This window comes from Nicotiana tomentosiformis, chromosome 5 (assembly GCF_000390325.3).
Source record: "Nicotiana tomentosiformis chromosome 5, ASM39032v3, whole genome shotgun sequence".
NCBI classification, from domain to species: Eukaryota; Viridiplantae; Streptophyta; class Magnoliopsida; order Solanales; family Solanaceae; genus Nicotiana; species Nicotiana tomentosiformis.
In genome coordinates, this window is record NC_090816.1 from 58,242,644 (window position 1) to 58,262,593 (window position 19,950).

Consider the following 19,950-nt stretch of genomic DNA (forward strand, 5'->3'; position numbering starts at 1 on the left):
TTGTACAACAGTTATGGCTGGAAGGTAATTCGAATATAATATTGGGTGAAAATTATTTTCTATTTTATTTTACTACTAAGAAATGTCCTTAATAGAGTACACTCCCATTCCAACCTTAAGGTTACTTAAGGCCCATTTCTATCAAAAGTATAATACTACTAGATACAACTTACCTCTCACGCCCCAAAAATCTTAAAGACACATCATTATACACCGCACAACGATCAAAGCAAATCTTGCGTCTCATATATCCCCATCACAAGCAATACTTTCATACATCCTCATCAGTCACCACGAGCAATACTTTATAAGTAATCGGAGAGTAAAACATAACTTTGGTAAACCGATCTCATCATAAATAAAATAACATAATGAAATGAATCTTCATAAAAACAACCCAATGACATATGCAATATTCCCAAAGTATGTCATCGGAGCCTTTATGAATGAAAAAGAATATGTAAGGCTAGGGATGCAATTTGACTATGCATAAGAGTCAACTAAAAATATTGCCACCATTGAATGACATAGTGGGAATTAGCAAAAGTTAGTTAGGTATAGAGGTGTTTAGAGCCTGGCTTGCAGTATCGCTGAAAAGATTGAGAGCTTATACAATATGTAGCAATCTCTTAATGATGTAAGACTTTTTGGAGAAAATCTTGTGGGCTTGACCTAAAACGGGCAGTATCATATCAAACTAAGAACTTATTGGGCTAGTTTAGCCTAACAATCAGTATCAGAGCCCCGGTTCGACAGGATGAATATTGCGATGGTAGAGTGATGGAGTGCAAGTCTCTGTTTTCTTACCCTTACGAGAGTGAAGACACACACACAACAACAAGAAGCTAGTTGCGAGCTTCAGTTTCTATAAATACTCTAAACGATGTGAGTGGTACGTAGTAAAACTCAGAAATTGACTTGTGGATCGTGGTTATGGGCTACGCCGAACTTAGTTCTAGAGAGAGACCCATGGATCGTGTTGATGAGCCACATGGAATTTAGTTCGAGAGGAAGAGTGTTAGGTGTGCGAATAAAGTCCCACATTAATAGCTAAAAAGATTAGGAGCTTACATATAAGGTGAATGAAACTCTTAATGGTATGAAATATTTTGGGAAAAATCTTGGAGGCTTACCCAAAACAGATAGTATCAGACCATAAAAGCATTATTGGGCTTGTTTAGTCCATCAACAAAAATTTAATTAGGTAATTACATACTCGGTAAAATCATCGACCTCCCTAGACATACGAAAAATAATCCTTGAGTTAAGCAAGTCATTTGAAAATATTTCTTCACAATTATTCTTAAAATAATTTATACGTATTAACAATAGTGGCACCTTGAGCCTCAGCCAACATGTAAGTTCATCATGGCATTGTGTGGGGCCATTTCACATCTGTCAATAAAATACTCCGTCCGTTTCAATTTAGATGAGATAGTTTGATTCGATACGGAGTTTAAGAAAAAAAAAAGACTTTTGAAACTTGTGGTCTTAAAAGCTTACGAGGTAAAAGCTTTGTGGGGCATTACATTTGTGTGGTTATAAAAATTTCTCATTAAGTGTAAAAACAAATGAAGAGTTTAAAGTTAAATTATTTTTAAATTTAAAAATATATCATTTATTTTGAAACATACTAAAAAGGAAAGTACAAGTCTTCTTTCGTCAGCTCCATCCCAGAAAGTTACAATAAATACTTTTGAGATTTTGTGCTCTTCATTTTTTCGTCTTTATTAATTTCTTCATGTTTCAACAATTGGAACTGCTATACAGTGAGTACAACCACTCACTTATCTTCTACCTCCAGTATCACAGTCATGAGTCATATGTAGTCAATCAAAACATAAGTTCCCTTCCCCAATATAAATAATAAAATATGACCAAACTGAAATCCAATCGAGGAGCTAGACGTCGAGAATAAATTGGAATTTTCAAGACTAAAAGTTAAATACCTCGAACATTTTCCGGTATGAGCAGTGTTGAAGGTTGCCGGAGAGTTGAGAGTGGATGGTTTAGGAAATAAAAATGGGTGGTAGATGGTGAAAGTAGTGTATTTGTTAGGTTTCTTTATTTTTGAGGAAGGTGAGTTAGTGAGGATTTATATTTGCTTAGAAATAGGGTGGAATAGAGGTAGAGCTCCATCACTAGAGTCTTGAACGAAAAATGTTGGCTAGCTAGAGAGAAGAAGAGAGAGAAAAAAGAATAAAGATATTTTTTCCTTTTTTTGTACCAACAGGTGTGTTTTGGGACCCATATAGCTACATTAGGCATATGCTCCCGTAAAAAAATAGCTCGGTGGATTAAGTTCTCGCTATGCGCGGGGTCCGGGGAAGGACCGGACTACAAGGTCTATTGTGCGCAGTCTTACCATGTATTTCTGCAAAAGATTGTTTCCACAGCTCGAACCCGTGACCTCCTGGTCACATAGCAACATATGCTCATATAAAAAGTGAAAAACACGCATGTGGCCAGAGTATATCAAAATGGTACATTTTCATCCAATATCAAGTGTCCATAGTTCAAGTGTCTAGGTGAAAAAATATTCAATCAAGTTCAAGGATTTGTGTATGTATTTTGCTCTATCAATTCATGATTTAACATATATTTACACATAACACATTTGTAATCCTTCGTAAAATTATATTTGAGTTCATATAATTATCTAGAGCTATTTTTCATATATCAAAGTTTGAAGTTACATATCGTTAGATAAGCAAATTTACATTTCATTTTAGTTCAACCAATGCACAATTAAACAAAATATGGTGTGACGCACACCTTGTTGCCTCCATGAACATACTTGTACATTTCAAATCATATTTAAAAGCCCTTAAACTATAACAGATTTTAGGAAAATGCCTTAAGAAACAAGGATCAGATCCTTGTAATCTGATCCTTGTCGAGGTTATTGGCAAGCCTTGCCTAGGCTAGGGTCCTCTCTCAAGGTGTGGCCATCATTGTGAGGTAGTTGCCCTGCCTAGGTCCCTTCCACTTGAATTGATGTCCTCGTGATTTTCCTTATCTCCAGGACTCACCAGCCTCGCAATATCCTCGAAACATGGCTTTGATTTTTAACTTTCATTTTTGTTTCTTTATCCATCCAACATGCATGTACACCCTTATAGGTGAAATCTGTAGCAAACCAATTCTTTAAGTAGGCAGGAAACGTCTTATATACACATGTTTTCTGACCATGTTAACATCTTCTTTTTTCTATTTCTTCTTTAAAAGACTATAGAAGTTACCGTACCTGAGATAGAGGTTATGCGCTTGGCACATTATGTGACAATTGGATCTGAATGCAATAACTCAATTGCTCGTGAACTAGAAAAGCTGTAAGTTCTTCACTTTGTCTCTTAACAATATATACACATGGACATTAGGGGATAATTCTTAAAAGTGGAGTGGGTATATTCATGATTTCGATGTGGATATTGGTATCTTAAAACGTCTACATACATTCCGCACATTGAATTTGAAAGTACTTGATTTCCACTTTTAAGAATTATTACTCTTCTTTGAAGTTATACACAAATTTGTTTTGACACTGTGGATCTCTGAATATTGGCATAGGAATAAGGAAGAATTAGGATGGGATGCTAGGGTTGCACTTTCTGTGTATGGTTCCTTTAGTAGCCAGGAGTACTTGAATGCCCAGAGAATTAGGTAAGCCCAAATGGAGAATGCTTTTGTTTCCTCTTTTTTACGATTGAAAACTATATTTGCTGGTCTTGGTCCAGTCCATATGTGACGTATGGTTACTACTTACTAGACATGACACATTTGATTTGACTCTAACTTACATTTATCATACAAATATTGAGCGATTTTGATGCTTTCATGCATGAGCAAGTTATATTGATTTGAAAAGAAATTTTATTTTTGTGGTAAACTTCTCGTCGATAACCGCTTCTTTGTTTTACTAGCTTATGACAAGGCTTAAATAGATCTAGTTTAGTCTACCGCTCTCGATCCACTTCTATTCTGATATCACTTCCATAACTGCATAAATAAACTTTGTGTCACGACCCAATATCCGCCTAGTCGTGATAGCACCTAACCCAATCCGCTAGCAGGCCAAATAATAGTCAATTCATTTCTACTGAAATTAATATGAAATCAGTAAGTGAAATAACTGAATTTCAGTATAACCCAAGGATTAGTAGAACAAGTCACGAGCCTCTAAGACTCAGATTTACAAAGATGGTATGAAAATAATACAACATCTGTTTGAAGTAAATATAAACAGAATTTAAGTCCTAAACTACCATGAACAAGAGGTAGCTTGAATCTGGAACACTGGAACGTTTTCAATACCAGGCTTCGTCTTCCAGAGCTACGCAGCTCCAAGATGTGCACCCAAGGTGCAAAAATACGTAGTATGAGTACAACCGACCCCATGTACTCTGTAAGTATATTAACTAATCTCGATAAAGTAGTGACGAAGTTTTAAGTCAAAAGATACTCTCTCTCAATATTTTACCTGTGCAGATAATAAGCAGAAAGAGCAAATAGGTTGATCCACCTTGTTCACATTTACAATAGGAAAACCATGTCAACATACGGGTACAAACAGTTATTTTTTGTTTCATTGTATCAATGCCCATGTCAACATGACTTTCCCAACATGAGATATCATCCAAGCCTTAAGAGAAATCAGGTGCTGTCTCATTTTTCTTTGCATACGTCCGCGCTGCTCCTGTTTTTTTTTTTTTTTAAAAAAACAAACAGGAACTAGGTCCCCAGTTCTGATAAGATCAAACGCTCATGTTTTAATATTTTATTTTATCTCCAGAAATCGGCAGCTTCAGATTCACAAAAGAATATTTTCCAAGGCAGATGTCATCGTTACACCAACAACAGGGTATATATTTACTTTTTTGTCACAAGAAAAGCCTTATTATCAACTAATTTAAAAGAAATAATGAGAAGCATATGGTTTTTTTTTTTTTTTTTGTAAGATAAATGAATATAATATAATAAGTATAATTGTGGGGATGGCGTTAGCTAATCTGGTGATGTAGTCGAATGGTGGGGAAAGGGCTACGGTTAGAGGTGAATTGGGCTCTATAATGTATACTACCTCCCTTACAATTTATGAGCATTTGAATAAGCAAAATGCTAAAGAAAAAGAGGTAAAGTTTTTAAACGTGTGATCATAATATGCTATAATATTTGTGATTATAAAATTCTGAAATTTGTAATCTTTAATATCATATAATATTTATATGACTATAAAGCTTATCATTTAGAGTAAAATAAGAGGTTTAAGTTTTTTGAATTAAAAGCTTACATTCTTCTTGGTATATACTAAAAGGAAATATCGCCAAATAAACTGTATATTTTATAGTTTATCATAAATATATTTTATACACCGTTGCATATATTAAATTTCAACTTTTAAAGGACATTAAATCATAAACATTAAAATGACATCAAAATATTTGCAAACCAAAAGAAGGACCCCCTATAACAAGATGGTTAAACGATAAATTATGAGTGGCCTCAGTGGACCCTTACATCTTACATCTTCATATTATTACTACTTCTTATATTACTAGAAACAGATGATGGAGTCTTAAAAAAATATGGAAAAGAGGAACAAAAATATGAAAACTCTCTGAGCTCAAAATATCAATCCTTTTTTTTTTTTTTTTGGGATTGAATGTAAAGATTTGCCAAATACTTCAACAGGGTTACTGCTTACACCATACAAAAGGATGCTCGGGAGACCGGGGAACTCGACTATATAAATGGAGGTACGAAACTTGGAAAGACGTCTGAGATGCCATTTTGGACTATCTCAAATTTCGTCACATCTTTGAACTTTCTGTTAATCATAATGCTTCCTGTTAAGACAGTCACTATCTCTTAACAAAAAGATAAATTTTCATTGTTCAAAATAATGACTTTTTCCTTTTAGTTATCTGGTAACTCTTATTGAAATCAGTTTCCTAATCAAAACCAAATAGAGACTTGAATTTCCTTAATCAAAACATGAAATAAACATTCGTTCTTTAAGATGACAAAGAAGTGATGCATTTGCTAGGGTTAATAATGGAAACCTTCTTTTTCCCCGCAAGTTTCCCAAATGTATGTTTAAATTGTACACCATATCTCTTGAATTTTAAAACAATAAACTAGATATTCAACAGGAGATGCATGCTTACCAAATAATTCAGTGATTATCACTCACTACAATTATTATAATCACACATAATTTATCCATAAACAAACCAATCTTGATGTAATAATTTTTTTTTATATTTACCGTCGACCCCTTTAAATTTCTAGCCAATTACTATTGAGATATAAGGTATATTTATGTACTTTGTGTTTTTGTATGTTCAGTGTATTCAATTAGCTGGTGATGCATACAATTAGTTAGTTAGTTAGGACTTATAGCCTGTTTGGCCAAACTGTAAAAATCAGCTTATTTTGAGAAGTGCTTTTTTAAAAAGTACTCTGGGTGAGAAGCAGTTTGTGTTTGGCTAATAATTAATTTGAAAAGTACTTCTGAGTAGCAATTAGTGTTTGGCCAAGCTTTTAAAAACTGCTTCTAATACCTTGTTTGGCCAAGCTTCTCTAAGCCAAAAATACTTTTTTTTTCAAAAAAAATATTTTTTTCTAAAGTTGAAGTGTTTGGCCAAGCTTTTGGAGCAAAAAAAAGTACTTTTGAGTAGAAGCAGAAGCAGTTTTGGAGAAGTAGAAAAAATAGCTTCTCCAAAAATACTTTTTTGAAAAGCACTTTTGAGAAAAAATACACTTAGAAGCAGTTTTTAAAAGCTTGGTCAAACACTAATTGCTGCTCAAAAGTGCTTTTCAAATAAATTAGCCAAACACAAATTGCTTCTCACCAAAAGTACTTTTGAAAAAAGCACTTTTGAGAAAAAGCACATCTCAAAATAAGCTGATTTTTGTAGCTTGGCCAAAAAGGTTATAAGTGTATTTTTCTCAAAAGTACTTTTCAAAAAAGTGCTTTTGAAGAGAAGCTAATTTTTTTTGCTTCTCGAAAAGCACTTTTTTTTTTCTTCGAAAAGTTTGGCCAAACACTTCAACTTTAAAAAAAAGCACTTGTTTTGAAGAAGCTTGACCAAACAGACTACTAGCTTGGTCGTGTCTTATGCTGATAATTAGTGGATAGTTACTTAACCTGTATGCATGACTTTCACCATTGATTAATAGAAAAAGTTTTCATTTCCCAAATACAGACCTTTTGTCCCCCTCTCTCTCCTCTCGTGGACGTCTCTAGATTCTTCCATTGATGCTCAATGTGAGCTCTATCTCTTTCTCCATTCTCATATTTTAACATGGTATCAGAGCTCAGGAGTCGCTAATTCTCCTCTTCTTAGAAGGTTTCTACATTTCTCGTCTTGGTCTCACATGTGCCCTAATTTGATTGAACAATGCAGTGGTGTTTTGCTTGGCATCAAATCGCAACATCAGGTTTTGATTTCTATCTTATTGTCTCTAATCGATTAATCTCATTAGATCTCATGGCTATACTCGATGAAAACAATGAGATAGATTCGATGCGAATGTCAGAATCAGAGTGACTACCGAGGTGAATTTGAATACTAGTATCGATATTAGCAGTCCTCTATATTTGCATCCATATGATAATCCTAGTACTATGTTGGTTTCAATACCTTTTAGCGGAATCTGTTATCGTTCCTGGAAGCATAACGTAATGAGAGGCTTGTCTGCTTAATATAAGCAAGCGTCCGGATCCTCAATCACATAACAATCATTAGTAGTAAAGTTGGGATGATATAGTGACGTTTTGGATATTAAATTCCCTTTCGAATGACATTACAGATAGTGTGGTATATGCAAACAATGCCATGGAGCCATGGATAGAGTTAGAAGATCACTATGAGCAAACCGGTGGTGCTAGATTGTACCAAATTCAAAAGGGAATAACGACCTGACTCATGAAGCCCTTGACATCACAAATTACTACACTAAGATGAAGAAACTTTGGGAGGAGTTGAACAATTTGAGTGTGAAAATACAATGTAGTTTCCAATGTACTTGTGGTGCTAAGGAGAATATGTACAAGGTTGAGCAAGACAGGAGGCTGATCCAATTTCTCATGGATCTTAATGAGGTGTATACAGTGGTACGAGGGAGTATACTCATGATGAACCTTCTTCCTTCACTGGCACAAGCATTTTCTTTGCCAATTTAGGATGAGAAGCAAAGGGAAATGGGGCCTTCAAATCAATTTGTCATTGAATCAGCTTTCCTTCATGTCAATGTACAAAGCAACACAAAATTTAGAAAAAATTAATCCCCTAATAGTAACTATTCCTCTGTGAATAGGCCTTGTCATTTTTGTGACTACTGCTAACGACCTGGACATGCTAAGGATAAATGTTACAAACTTCAAAGTTATCCTCGAGGTCCCAATCCAAATCAGATTCAGGGTTTCAGATTCAACAAGGGCAAGAGACCTGTGGTAAATGATCATGTTACACCTGTTGAAAGAATGAATTTCATGGCACTGATCCACATCATCATGATGAGTATCAAAATGTGGAAACTACAGGAATTACCAAGGAGCAGTATAAACGATTGCTTACCTACTGCAACATCTTCATAATGGAGGAGAAAAAATTTGTCGACACCAACATTACTAGTGGAGCTATCAACTTCGCAGGTATAATGACCTATTCTTCTTCTACTATTTTTGGCTCAGTGTCTTGTAAATGTCTCAAAACAATGACTAATATCTGGATTTTAGATTTTGGAGTATCACACCATATGACATATAACAAATCCCTATTTTCTCACACCAAAAACTTACCCTATCCTCTTGTTGCACTTCCAAATGGTTACAGAGTCAAGGTGACAAAAGTTGGTAGTATAACACTTCACCTCAAATCACTCTGCATAAAGTGTTTTTGTTCCTTCCTTCAAGTTCAGTTTGATTTCTATTTCCTCATTCGCAGCAAACCTTAATTCACTGATTGCTTTTACGGCTTATTTATGTATGCTACATGTCCCTTCAATGAAGAGGCCTCTGGAGATTGGTAAAATAAAAAAATGGTCTGCATCTTTTTTGCTCACACTGTTTGAAAAATGGTAGTCCTATTCCAATAGCTATTTATAATGTTTCTGCTTCATGTTCTGTACTTATTGCTTGTGAAGTGGGAAGTTCAAAGTGTCAGTCCACTCCAGTTGTACATCATTCCACATCCAATAAGGCACTTCCTTCTATTCTACATTCTTGTACTTCATATTTTGCTTCATCTTCATCTCGTGGGTGATGTTGATATATTGTGGCACAATGGAATAGGACGTGTGCTCTTTATTAAAATGAAAGGGATTCCCTCCATACCAGTAATTGTTTCCCAGAAAGAACCCTTCCTTTGTTCTATTTGTCCAATAGCTAGACATGCTTCCCTCCAGAACTAGTACTTCCTCTAAAAAGATCTTTGATTATTTGCATGTAAATTTATGAGGTCCTTATCTTGTAGCAATAGACAACAACTACAAGAGTAATGCACTCCACGTTATAATGGTTTTTGTCCTTTTAATTGAGACTCAGTTTCAGCTTACAACTAAAATTATTTCAAGTAATGGTCCGGAGTTCACTAGCACAGAGGCAACCTCCTTCTTCCAATCCAAAGGCATAATTCACCAAAAATCCTGTCCCTATACACCATAACAAAATGGTGTGATAAAAAAAACACACAAATATCTTCTTGAAATTGCTAGAGCCATCTTATCTCAATCAAAATTACCTATGAAATATTGGGGGAATATATATTAGCTTCCACTTATCTCATAAATAGGCGGCCCACTACTTTCCTGAAAAATAAATGCCTCTTTGAGATATTATATAAAAGAAGGCCTACTTACACTCACTTAAGAAGTTTTGATTGCTTATGTTACCTTACAGTGCCAAAAATCCGTAAAGACAAATTTGAGCCTAGGTCCACACCTCATATCTTTGTTGGTTATCCTTTTGATACTAAGGGTTACAAAATGTGCTGAGTCTAGACACAAAAAGAATATACATTTCCAGGGATGGTATTTTTCATGAGAATATATTTCCTTTTGCTACATCTTCTGTAACTACTTTCTCTTCCTTTGATTTGTATTCACTGCTTTTTATTGATCATCTAGAGCATAACTCTTTACAATCTACACATGATTCAAGTGATATAGGTGTTACATCTACTGAACTGTCACCTGCTCATAATGACTCAAACATAGCCATCCATCAATCTGTATCTCCACCCTCTACTCATAACCACGCATCTCCTCTGTATTTATCTTTATCCAACTCAACACAAGAACCTATAATTGAACCAAGAAGATCAGAGAGGGAACACAAGCTGCCTGCACATTCGCAGTATTTATTTTATCCCCAAACTTAAACCTGCCTCTGATAATCATTCTGATTCACTCCTTCCCTTAACTACTTTGTTTTCAATGCATAACCATATTCCATATGAATCTATAGTTCATGACAGTCAATTCTTTGTGATGAATGTTTACAGTGAAGATGAATCATCTTTATGTGAAGAGGCAACTATTAATCCTGGTTGACATACAACCTTTACATAGGAATTTGAAGCCTTATATGCAAATAATATCTAGGACTTGGTGCCCCTACCAGTAAGGAAGCAAACCATTGGTTATAAATGGGTATACAAGGTGATACACAAGGCAAATGAGAGTGTTGAGAGATCTAAAACAAGGTTGGTTGTAAAGATATACACTCAACAGGTATGGATTGACTATACATAAATAGTTTCTCTAGTTGTTAAGATGACCACCATATGGGCATTAATAGCTATTACAGTAAAGAAGAACTAGAATATTTCACAGCTTGATGTTAACTATGCATTCCTCCATAGTGACTTGCACGACGAGGTTTACATGGAAATGCCATCAGGCCTTGAAGTCAGCATGCCAGGGGTAGTCCGCAAGTTGAATAAATCACTTTATGGCTTGAAGCAAGCCAGCGAATAATGGTACTTAAAGTTGAGTGAGACCATGTGCTCTAGAGATTACTTGCATTCCATGAATGATAATATTTGTTCTGTAAGAAGACTAACTCTACCATCAATTATGTAGCAGTCTATTTTGATGATGTGATCATAACAAGGATTGATATAGAGGAGATCATATAGCTGAAAAGGTTTTTGCATGACAAGTTCAAGATCAAAGACTTGGAAAAATTGCATTATTTTTGGGGTTCAAAATTTTATATAAGGAGGATAGAGTTATCATATCTCAAAAGAAATTTACAGTTGATCTGCTCAAAGAGTATGACTGCTTACACTACAACAACCTATCATCTCCTCTGGATCCTAATGAGAAACTGAAGGCTAAGGAGGGAGTAGTGCTGAAGGATCCAAACAATTGCAGGAAACTAACTGGGAAGTTGAATTTCTTAACTAATAACAGACTTGACATAGCTTATATTGTGCAGTACTTAAGCCAATTCATGTAATATCATAGAGAACCCCATTTAAAGGTTGCTTTCCACCTATTAAGGTATTTGAAAAATGATCTTACTTTAGGAATTTTAATAATCCTGATTGTGCATTGAGAGCTTACTGTGATTCAGATTGGGTAGCTTTCTCAGACTCCAGAAGGCCAGTTAGTGGCTATGTAGTGCTTTTAGGAGACAACCCCATCAGCCGGGAGTCTAAGAAGTAGGATACTGTTTCCTTATCCTCAACAGAAGCAGAATAGGTCTCTTAGAAAGGTTGTTGGTGAGTTAACGTGGTTGTGCAGATTGTTTGAAGAGCTGAATGTCCCATACTCCAAACCAGTCACAGTGTTCTGTGGCAGCCGATCAACCTTACATATTGTCAAAAACCCCGTCTTTCATGACAGAACCAAACATATTAAAGTAGATTGCCACTTTGTGAGAGATAAACTTCAAGATCGACTAATCTCTTTGAATCACGTCATTACCAAATAAACAACTAGCTGACATTCTTACCAAGGTCCTAACAGGGATCAAGTATTCTGCAGTCATGCGCAAGTTGGCTGTGAAGTCTTCACCTCCAACTTGAGGTGGTGTATTGAAATATAGGGTATATTTATGTACTTTCTATTTCTATATTTTCAATGTATTCAATTAGTGATGCATACAGTTAGTTAGTTAGTTAGGACTTAGCTTAGCTGTGTCTTAAGCTGGCACTTAGTGGATAGTCCCTTCACCTGTATATAGAGCTCCACTAATTAATAGAACAATACTTATTTCTCAAGTATATACCTCTTCTCCCTCTCTCTCTCTTCTCTTATGAACGACTCTAGATTCTTCTATTGATGCTCAATCTGAGCTCTATCTCTTTATCCATTCTCACATCTTAACAATTACTATATTCAATGGCAAGCACTGAATATATATAACCTCCTAGCAGGCAGCAATCTCGTAAAAAATAATGGAAAGGAACTTTTTTTTTTATAGGTTTTTTTTTTTTTTTGCATAAAGTTAGAATTTGAGTTTGGTATCCCAAACTTTGTACATGATCATTGAGATGTGACTATCAATCTATATCCTAGCTAAAGGATAGCAAAATCAGAGTATGCTCAAGGAGGATCATAGATGATGTTAGAGGGTTTTGTGTGCTTGATTCTGAAGGTAGGCAAGCCTCATTTGTTCATATTTACTAGGCCCTTTATATGGTTAGGAAGATCAGAGAAAAGGTTGAAGATCTTGTTTCCTTCAATTCTGTGACTCAGAGTTGCTAAACTGTCTGTAGGTTTGTTGGCTTCTCTGAAGCAGTGATTGATGTTGAAGCTGTGATCTTCAATCATTTTCTGGATCTCTTTTATTTGTTTGCTGATGTTCCATGGTGGCTTCCACTCTCTTTTGACACACCTGACTATTAGGAGCGAGTCAGACTCTCCTATGGCCATCTCCAGACCTCTGTCTGCACACCATTTCAATCCAAAGAGAAGTGCTTCTGCTTCAGCGTAGTTGCTGGTGCCTGCTCCTAGAGGGATGGAGTAGGCCATGATGAAATTTCCTTCTTGATCTCTAATAATCCCTCCCCCTCCACATAGCCCGTTAGTGCAACTTCCATCACTATTCAGTTTAACTATTTGCGCAGGTGGTCTGAACCATCGCACTGGGACACTGCTAGTCTGTTGGATCTGTGCTTCACATGCTGTGTATATACTGCTCTAGTTGTCTCCGATGCGTACTCTTCTGAAATGTTTCTTGATCATCTGCAAAAGAAAGGAAGTGATATTAGAATAGGTTCTATACATTGAGGGTCTAGTCCCTTCAAACTTGTTGCGACATCTTGATCTCCAAAGTTCCCAATAAATGATAAGTGGGAAGTTCTTGGTGATGAATCTCGAGATTGGATTGGACGATTTGTGGTTCCACCAACTAAGAAGGGTCATGTTCAAGTTGTTGAAATTCCAACCAATACCCAAAGGCCCCGCAAAATTCCTCCAAATCTTCCTCGCAAGTTCACCTTGGCAGAATATGTGGTTAGTGTCTTCCAGATCAGTTTGACTATTGACAGAGTTACAGCAGTAGCATTGGGAAGTTAGTGCAATTCCAAGACTGGCCACACTCTCGTCAGTGCAGAGTTTGTTACCTACGGCTCTCCAAAGGAGGAAAGACATCTTGAAAGGAATGTCCTTAGTCCATAGGTTCTTATAGAGAGGGTTGTGGTCTTTTCTTTGTCTAATAGCGTTCCAGGTGGAGCTTATGGTAAATTTTCCTGATTTGGAAAGGCTCCAGTTGGCTTTATCATAGCAATTGCTATCCAATTCAATGCCTAAGGATAATAGATGAGATTTGGTGTCTTCATTTCGTTGAATGGTGAGCATGCTCCAATTCCAGGTGTTGTTCTGAAGAATTTCATTCAGTTTGATGTTTGGCATTGGGACCTCATAGGTAGTAATCTTGTATAGAGGACCTAATGAGCACCAGTTGTCAAACCAGAAGGAGACATCTCCTCTTCCAATGTTCCAGACAATATTGAGTTCAATTTCTTCTTTGATGTCACATATGGCTTTCCAATTTTGCGAGTTCCCTTTGTTCCAGTTAATGGTAATAGGGTGATTCGACCCACAGTACTTAGCAATCATTAAAGATCCCCATAGAGAGTTTGATGTTCTCAGATTCCACCACTGCTAAGCTCTAAAGGCCTTACAAGTATCACTGAGTCTCCTAAAATTAGCACCTCCTTCATCATAAGGATAGCACAAGTTTTTCCATATAGCCCAGTGATAATTTCCTCCACTATCTTGCCCAGACCAGAAGAATCTGGCTACAAATTTCTCAATGAGCTCTATAGTTCCTTTTGGTGGATTAACTGCAGCCAAGAGGTGAATAGGGAGAGCCAGGACGACATGTCTGATGAGAATTGCTCTTCCTCCAGTTGAGAGGAGTTTGGTATGCCAACCTCTGATTCTTCCAATGACTTTGTTCACAATATCTGAATAAAATTCAATCTTCTTTCTCCCTGTAGTGAGAGGACATCCCAAGTATTTGATTGGAAACTTTTGATATTTCATGCCAGTGATGGCCTTCATTCTGTTGATAGTGACCAGGCTAGTCTTATTGCTCATTGCAAAACAACTCTTGTTCTTATTTATGAGTTGCCCAGAGATCTTCTCATAGTCCTTTAAGGTGCTCAATACCAATCTCATGGACCTCTTGTTTCCATTACAGAACAGAATAGTGTCATCTGCAAAAGAAAGATGGTTAACTTTAGGACAGTTAGCATTCATATAAAAACTTTAGTAGCCCACTCTATTATATAGATTGTTCATCATTTGTGAAAGAATTTCTGCACTTAAAATAAAGAGAGAAGAGGAGAGAGGGTCTCCCTGCCTTAAGCCCCTCTCAGATTGAAAGAAGCCATTTCTTCTTCCATTAACCAACACAGAGTACCAATTATTGGAGATGTATTTGTGGATAATCTCTATCCACTGATCACTGAACCCCATCTTCTTAAGAACTTTCCTGAGGAAAATCCATGAGACTCTATCATATGCTTTGGTCATATCAAGTTTCAGGACAATATTGCCTCCTCTATTTGGTTTGTTGATGTCGCTGATGATCTCTTGTGCAAGGAGGATATTTTCTGAGATTGATCTCCCTTTAATAAAGCCAGATTGATTTCTGGATATGATTCTGGGAAGAATGCTGGAGAGCCTGGCGTTGAGGATTTTAGAAATAATTTTGGAAGACACATTACAAAGGCTAATAGGTCCGAGGTAAGAGAAACTTTGGGGGTGATCCACTTTAGGAATCATGACAATATAGGTGTGAGTGTAGAATTTGGTAAGTGTTGAGCCACTAAATATAGCTTTTACAGCATTATGCATATCCTCAGCTATAATGTCCCAACATTTGTGGTAGAACATCCCACTAAGGCCATCAGGTCCTGGGGAGCTATTGGCATCAATGGATAAAACAATCTTAGTGACCTCTTGGAGAGTAGGGATGGCACTGATTCTAATGTTGTCATCATCTGTAATACATATTTCAATGTAGTTCAGTGCCCTAAAATCTGTGTTGCTGGGGCCTTCGGAAAAAAGGTTCTTGTAAAAGTTCACAGCTCCCTCAGCAATAGACTCACAATCTTCAAGCCAATTACCCTCACTATCTTAGATCCTTCTAATTGTCAGTTTTCTCCTTTTCTCTTTGATAGTCGCATGGAAGTAAGCAGTATTGGCATCGCCCTCATTGAACCAATTAATTCTGGCTTTTTGGCTTAAAATAGAGTCATGAATCTTTAGGTACCTTATAAACTCAGCTTTACTCTTAAACAATTCACTTCTATTCTCTGGGGTGTTATTAGTCATACAGATTTCTTCTAGGTCCCTAATGAGATTTTCCAGTCTTTTAGGTTCTTCATAGATATCTCCAAAGGTAGCCCTGGACCATGTACTAAGGGCCTTAGTAGTGTTCTTGATCTTCTGCTGTAGAATGTATAGGGGGTTACCATGGATGAAGATATTCCAACTATTCTGCACTGTCTGCTTAAAATCAGGGTGTTCAGTCTAGAAGTTGAGGAACTTGAAGTATCTGGTTCCTTGGGTATCTTCATGGTGAAGCTTAACCAGAAGAGGCGCATGATCTGAGCAAGATCTAGATAGGTGAGTTACATCAGTGTTGTTGAGATTATCAAACCAATCCGAATTGTAAACCAATATATCAAGTCTCTTCCATATGGTGAGGGGTGGATACCTGTTATCACACCAAGTCACTTTAGCACCAGTAAAACCTGCATCTTGAAGGCCACATTCATTGAGACATTCTATGAACTCCAGGCTTTCCTCTAGTCTATGAGGTCTGCCTCCCAATTTCTCCTCTCTGTTAGTAATCACATTGAAATCACCTATGACTCCCCATGGTTCTTGAATTGTAGAGGTTAAGTTCCTTAAGTCTGACCATAGCTCCCTTCACAATTCTTCTGTGCATTTAGCATAAACAATCGTTAAAAGGAAGGAGGGGCAATTGTTGTGCTCAGCTTTAATATGAACATGCTGTTCTTTGTCTTGTAAGATAGTAATGTTGATGTCATTGGTCCAGAAGATCCAAACCTTGTTGGAGCAATTAAAGTAGGCTTTTACCATTCCTAGTTTTTTTTTGAATTTCTCTATCTTGCCACTATCCACCATAGGTTCTTGAAGGCAGATGAGAGGGAGTTGATATTGAAGTTTTAAAGTTTGGAGTCTTTCAAGAGATCCTTTGGACCCTATACCTTTGATGTTCCACGATATTATACTAATCATGGGAAGGTCTAGGATCGGGGGGAGCTTTGGTCTGGTATTGAGGGGTCAATCGACTTGTCTCTGAAAATATGACTCCCTCCCATGTTGTGTTGGTTTCTTGGTGATAGGTTGTTGGTGTTAAAGATCTTTGTCTGCTTCTTGTCTTGCAAGCTTAGCTCCTCTTCAGAGTAAGATTTACTGATATCCCCCCTGATCACTTCATCATCTGATAGAGATTTTTCTAGTTCAACTTCAATACATTCCATGAACAATTCCTGATTGAGCTTGTCACCAGAAACTGTTTCCAGTTCTTGCACTAGACCCACAGAGACATTATACAGTTCTTCCATTGAGTCTGGGGGTTTAGCTTCTGGTTTTTGCTGATCGTTTCCCTCTTGTTCCTTCAGTATATCCTGATCCTGGGCCTTGCTGGTCAGGTTGGACATTTTTTCATTAATGTAATCAATGTTCTGTATTAGCGGAAAGTTTATGGAGATCCCTTGGGGGACAGTCTTAGATATATGGTATTACAATGGGAAGGAACTTACACATGTGCAATGGCAATTGATAGTTAGTAAGTTAAGTTGTATGTAACTGAAATTGTTAAACAATTAAAACTCAAAAGCTGAAGATTTTCAAAAATTGAATAACAAGATTAAAACTTTCCACATCGCTAAAGCATTGTATTTTAATATGTACTTATTTATTGATTAACGTTTTAGAGTGGCCTTTAGTCATAATAGTTATCAGTTGTGCCCGTTATGATTATGTGCCTCATTGTTTCAGCTGCACTAGTTCGATACCAGATAGCAGGAAATTTTCTGGGACTGCCTGCTGTTACTATACCAGTATGCTCTTCATCAATTTCTACTACATCTATATTTTATTTAAAGATTCAGATCAGGGACTACATTGAAAATTCCCGAATGGTAATAACTTACCCATATTAAGTGGGCGTTTGGACATAAGAATTGTAAAATTTCAAAAACAAAATGAAATTTCTTGTCAAGTGAAAATAGTATTTGAAAATTAGAGTTGTGTTTGGACATGAATATAATTTTGGGTTATTTTTGAAGTTTTGTGAGTGATCTGAATGAAAATTTTGAAAAACAGCTTTTTGGAGTTTTTCAAATTTTGAAAAAATTCAAAAATTCATCTTCCAGTAAAAATTGGAAATTTTATGGCCAAACATTGATTTCGAAAAAAATGAAAAATTTTCGAAAAAAAGTGAAAAAATTCTTATGTCCAAACGGCTCTAAGTATTTATGCTAAAGTAGTACAAGACAGTGTCTTAAATATACACATTTATCAGTTGACTATGGTTAAATGGTATATATTTATTATTACTTTAATTTTTAACTAGTAAAGTTAAATAAATTGGTTGTGTAAACACCCATGTGGGTAAGTATTTACCATTGTCAAATCATCTGCCCCATTCTAACAACAAATAGAATATTGCAGTGGAAACTGTGATCCAAACAGTTGAAAACTTCCCCACCTTTTGAAGATTAGTTACACTGTCAAGATTTATTTTAAAAGTTTACTCATATATATATTCTTTTGGGGGTAGGTTGGTTATGATATGTCCGGTTTGCCAATTGGTCTTCAATTTATTGGGAAGCCATGGAATGAATCCTTACTGATTCATATAGCTTTTGCCATGCAAGTAAGTGAATGTTTGGATCCCTGATCATCTTTATCTTTATTTTGGATTGTCATGCGGTTTTCAAATCCCCAAATTTTCATTTCAGAAGGCAAGATCTCATATTAATTAGACAAATCTATGAGTCGTAAAAGAGAATGCTTATCATATTTTACATTATTAAAATTGGATTTTGGACTAAGAAATAGCGTATCTTGGTTTTTCAGGCATTATGCATCTCTGAATACAAAAGGCCAGAGGTTTTCTTTGATCTATTGGGGAAGTAGTTGAATTCCGCTAATCTGATCTGCAGGCTGCAGCGCAGTGGGGGCTGGATAGCCTGGATTCATACAACTACTTTCATGTTATGTTTGGTTATATATAGAACTAGATGAGTATAGCACGTGCTCGCCTGCGTTCAGCATTGCGCATTGTGGGGGGGGGGGTGTCCACATGCATGTGCTTTTTTAAATTTATTGAATGAGCCTATTTAAACTGTCGACGAACGAATATAATGCAACTTTTCACTTCATCACAGGATCATATTCATCAAACTAGGTCATCGATCTCTTGACTAAGAGTTACTCCCTCTGTTTCAAATTAAACGAGATACTTTCTTTTTTTGTTTGTTCCAAAATAAATGACATATTTCTAAATTTAGAAATAATTTAACTTTAAACTCTTTATTTTACTCATTTTACCCTTAATGAGAAGCTTTTATAATCACACAAAAGTCAAGGCCCTACAAAGCTTTTATCCCTTAAGCTTTTAAGATCACAAGTTTCAAAAGTTTTCTTTTCATTTCTTAAACTCCGTACCGAGTCAAACTACCTCATCTAAATTGAAACGGAGGGAGTAATATTTTACTAAAATATAAAGCAAAGAAGATAATGAATACCTTTGAATCAAAAGCCTATAACCTCTTCAACACGGTTTAATGCATTTGTTCTTCGTAGGAGTCATCTACTCCCTATGATTTAATTTATATGAGGTAGTTTGACTCGACACGTTTAAGAAAAATATAATTTTTAAAACTTGTGGTCTTAGAAGATTAAAGGATAAAAGCTTTGTAGGCGAATAACATTTGTGTGGCTATAAAAACTTCCCATTAAGGGCAAAATAGATAGAATATAAAAATTAATATTAAATTATTATAAAATATAAACTTGTATCATTCTTTTTGGAGTAAACTAATAAGAAAAATGTATCGTATAAATTGAAACGGGTGGAGCATTGCAGTTCCTCTTATGTGTCACAAGTGAGTTAGTGTTGGAAAATATTATTGGACCGGGTTCACCCACGAGGGGTGGTAAATAGTTCACAAGAGACCGTTAATTAGTCTCCACCTAAACCCTAATGCTAGTGTATATAAACACCATTATGGGTGTTGAAAAGTATAAAACACCATTATGGGTGTTGAAAAGTATATTTTTTTTCATTCTGGATTATAACGATTAGGGTATTGAAGAAAACTCTCTGAATCTCCAAGGGAATTTCTAGGTTGTGAAAAACAAGGAATTCTTTCAATTTGTGATAATTTCTACCGATCGGTGACTCAAATTGTAATTGTTATAGATCCACTTTCGCTAACAAAA

The 19,950-nt window shown here is 36.0% G+C and overlaps 2 protein-coding genes across 3 annotated transcripts in view; both read left to right on the top strand.

Moving 5' to 3' along the window:
- Positions 1 to 3,669: 3,669 nt before the first annotated feature.
- The window catches only part of LOC138891523 (fatty acid amide hydrolase-like), a 44,383-nt gene continuing 28,102 nt past the window's right edge, over positions 3,670 to 19,950 (top strand). Inside the window, exons 1-4 of one of the 2 annotated variants that reach the window (XM_070174943.1) lie at positions 3,670 to 4,405; positions 4,489 to 4,657; positions 4,793 to 4,861; positions 5,692 to 5,756. In XM_070174943.1, coding sequence (XP_070031044.1) covers positions 5,751 to 5,756 — 6 coding nt within the window. In that variant the 5' untranslated portion in view covers positions 3,670 to 4,405; positions 4,489 to 4,657; positions 4,793 to 4,861; positions 5,692 to 5,750. Of the gene's footprint in view, positions 4,406 to 4,488; positions 4,658 to 4,792; positions 4,862 to 5,691; positions 5,757 to 19,950 lie in introns of those variants that run through there. The other variant, XM_070174944.1, reaches the window with a different exon arrangement.
- On the top strand, positions 7,924 to 19,011 carry LOC104121355 (fatty acid amide hydrolase-like). The gene is made up of 5 exons (XM_070174945.1): positions 7,924 to 8,458; positions 8,549 to 8,659; positions 17,500 to 17,561; positions 18,284 to 18,379; positions 18,583 to 19,011. The coding sequence occupies exons 1-5, from the start codon at positions 8,374 to 8,376 to the stop codon at positions 18,640 to 18,642; spliced, it is 414 nt and encodes a 137-aa protein (XP_070031046.1). The 5' UTR covers positions 7,924 to 8,373; the 3' UTR covers positions 18,643 to 19,011.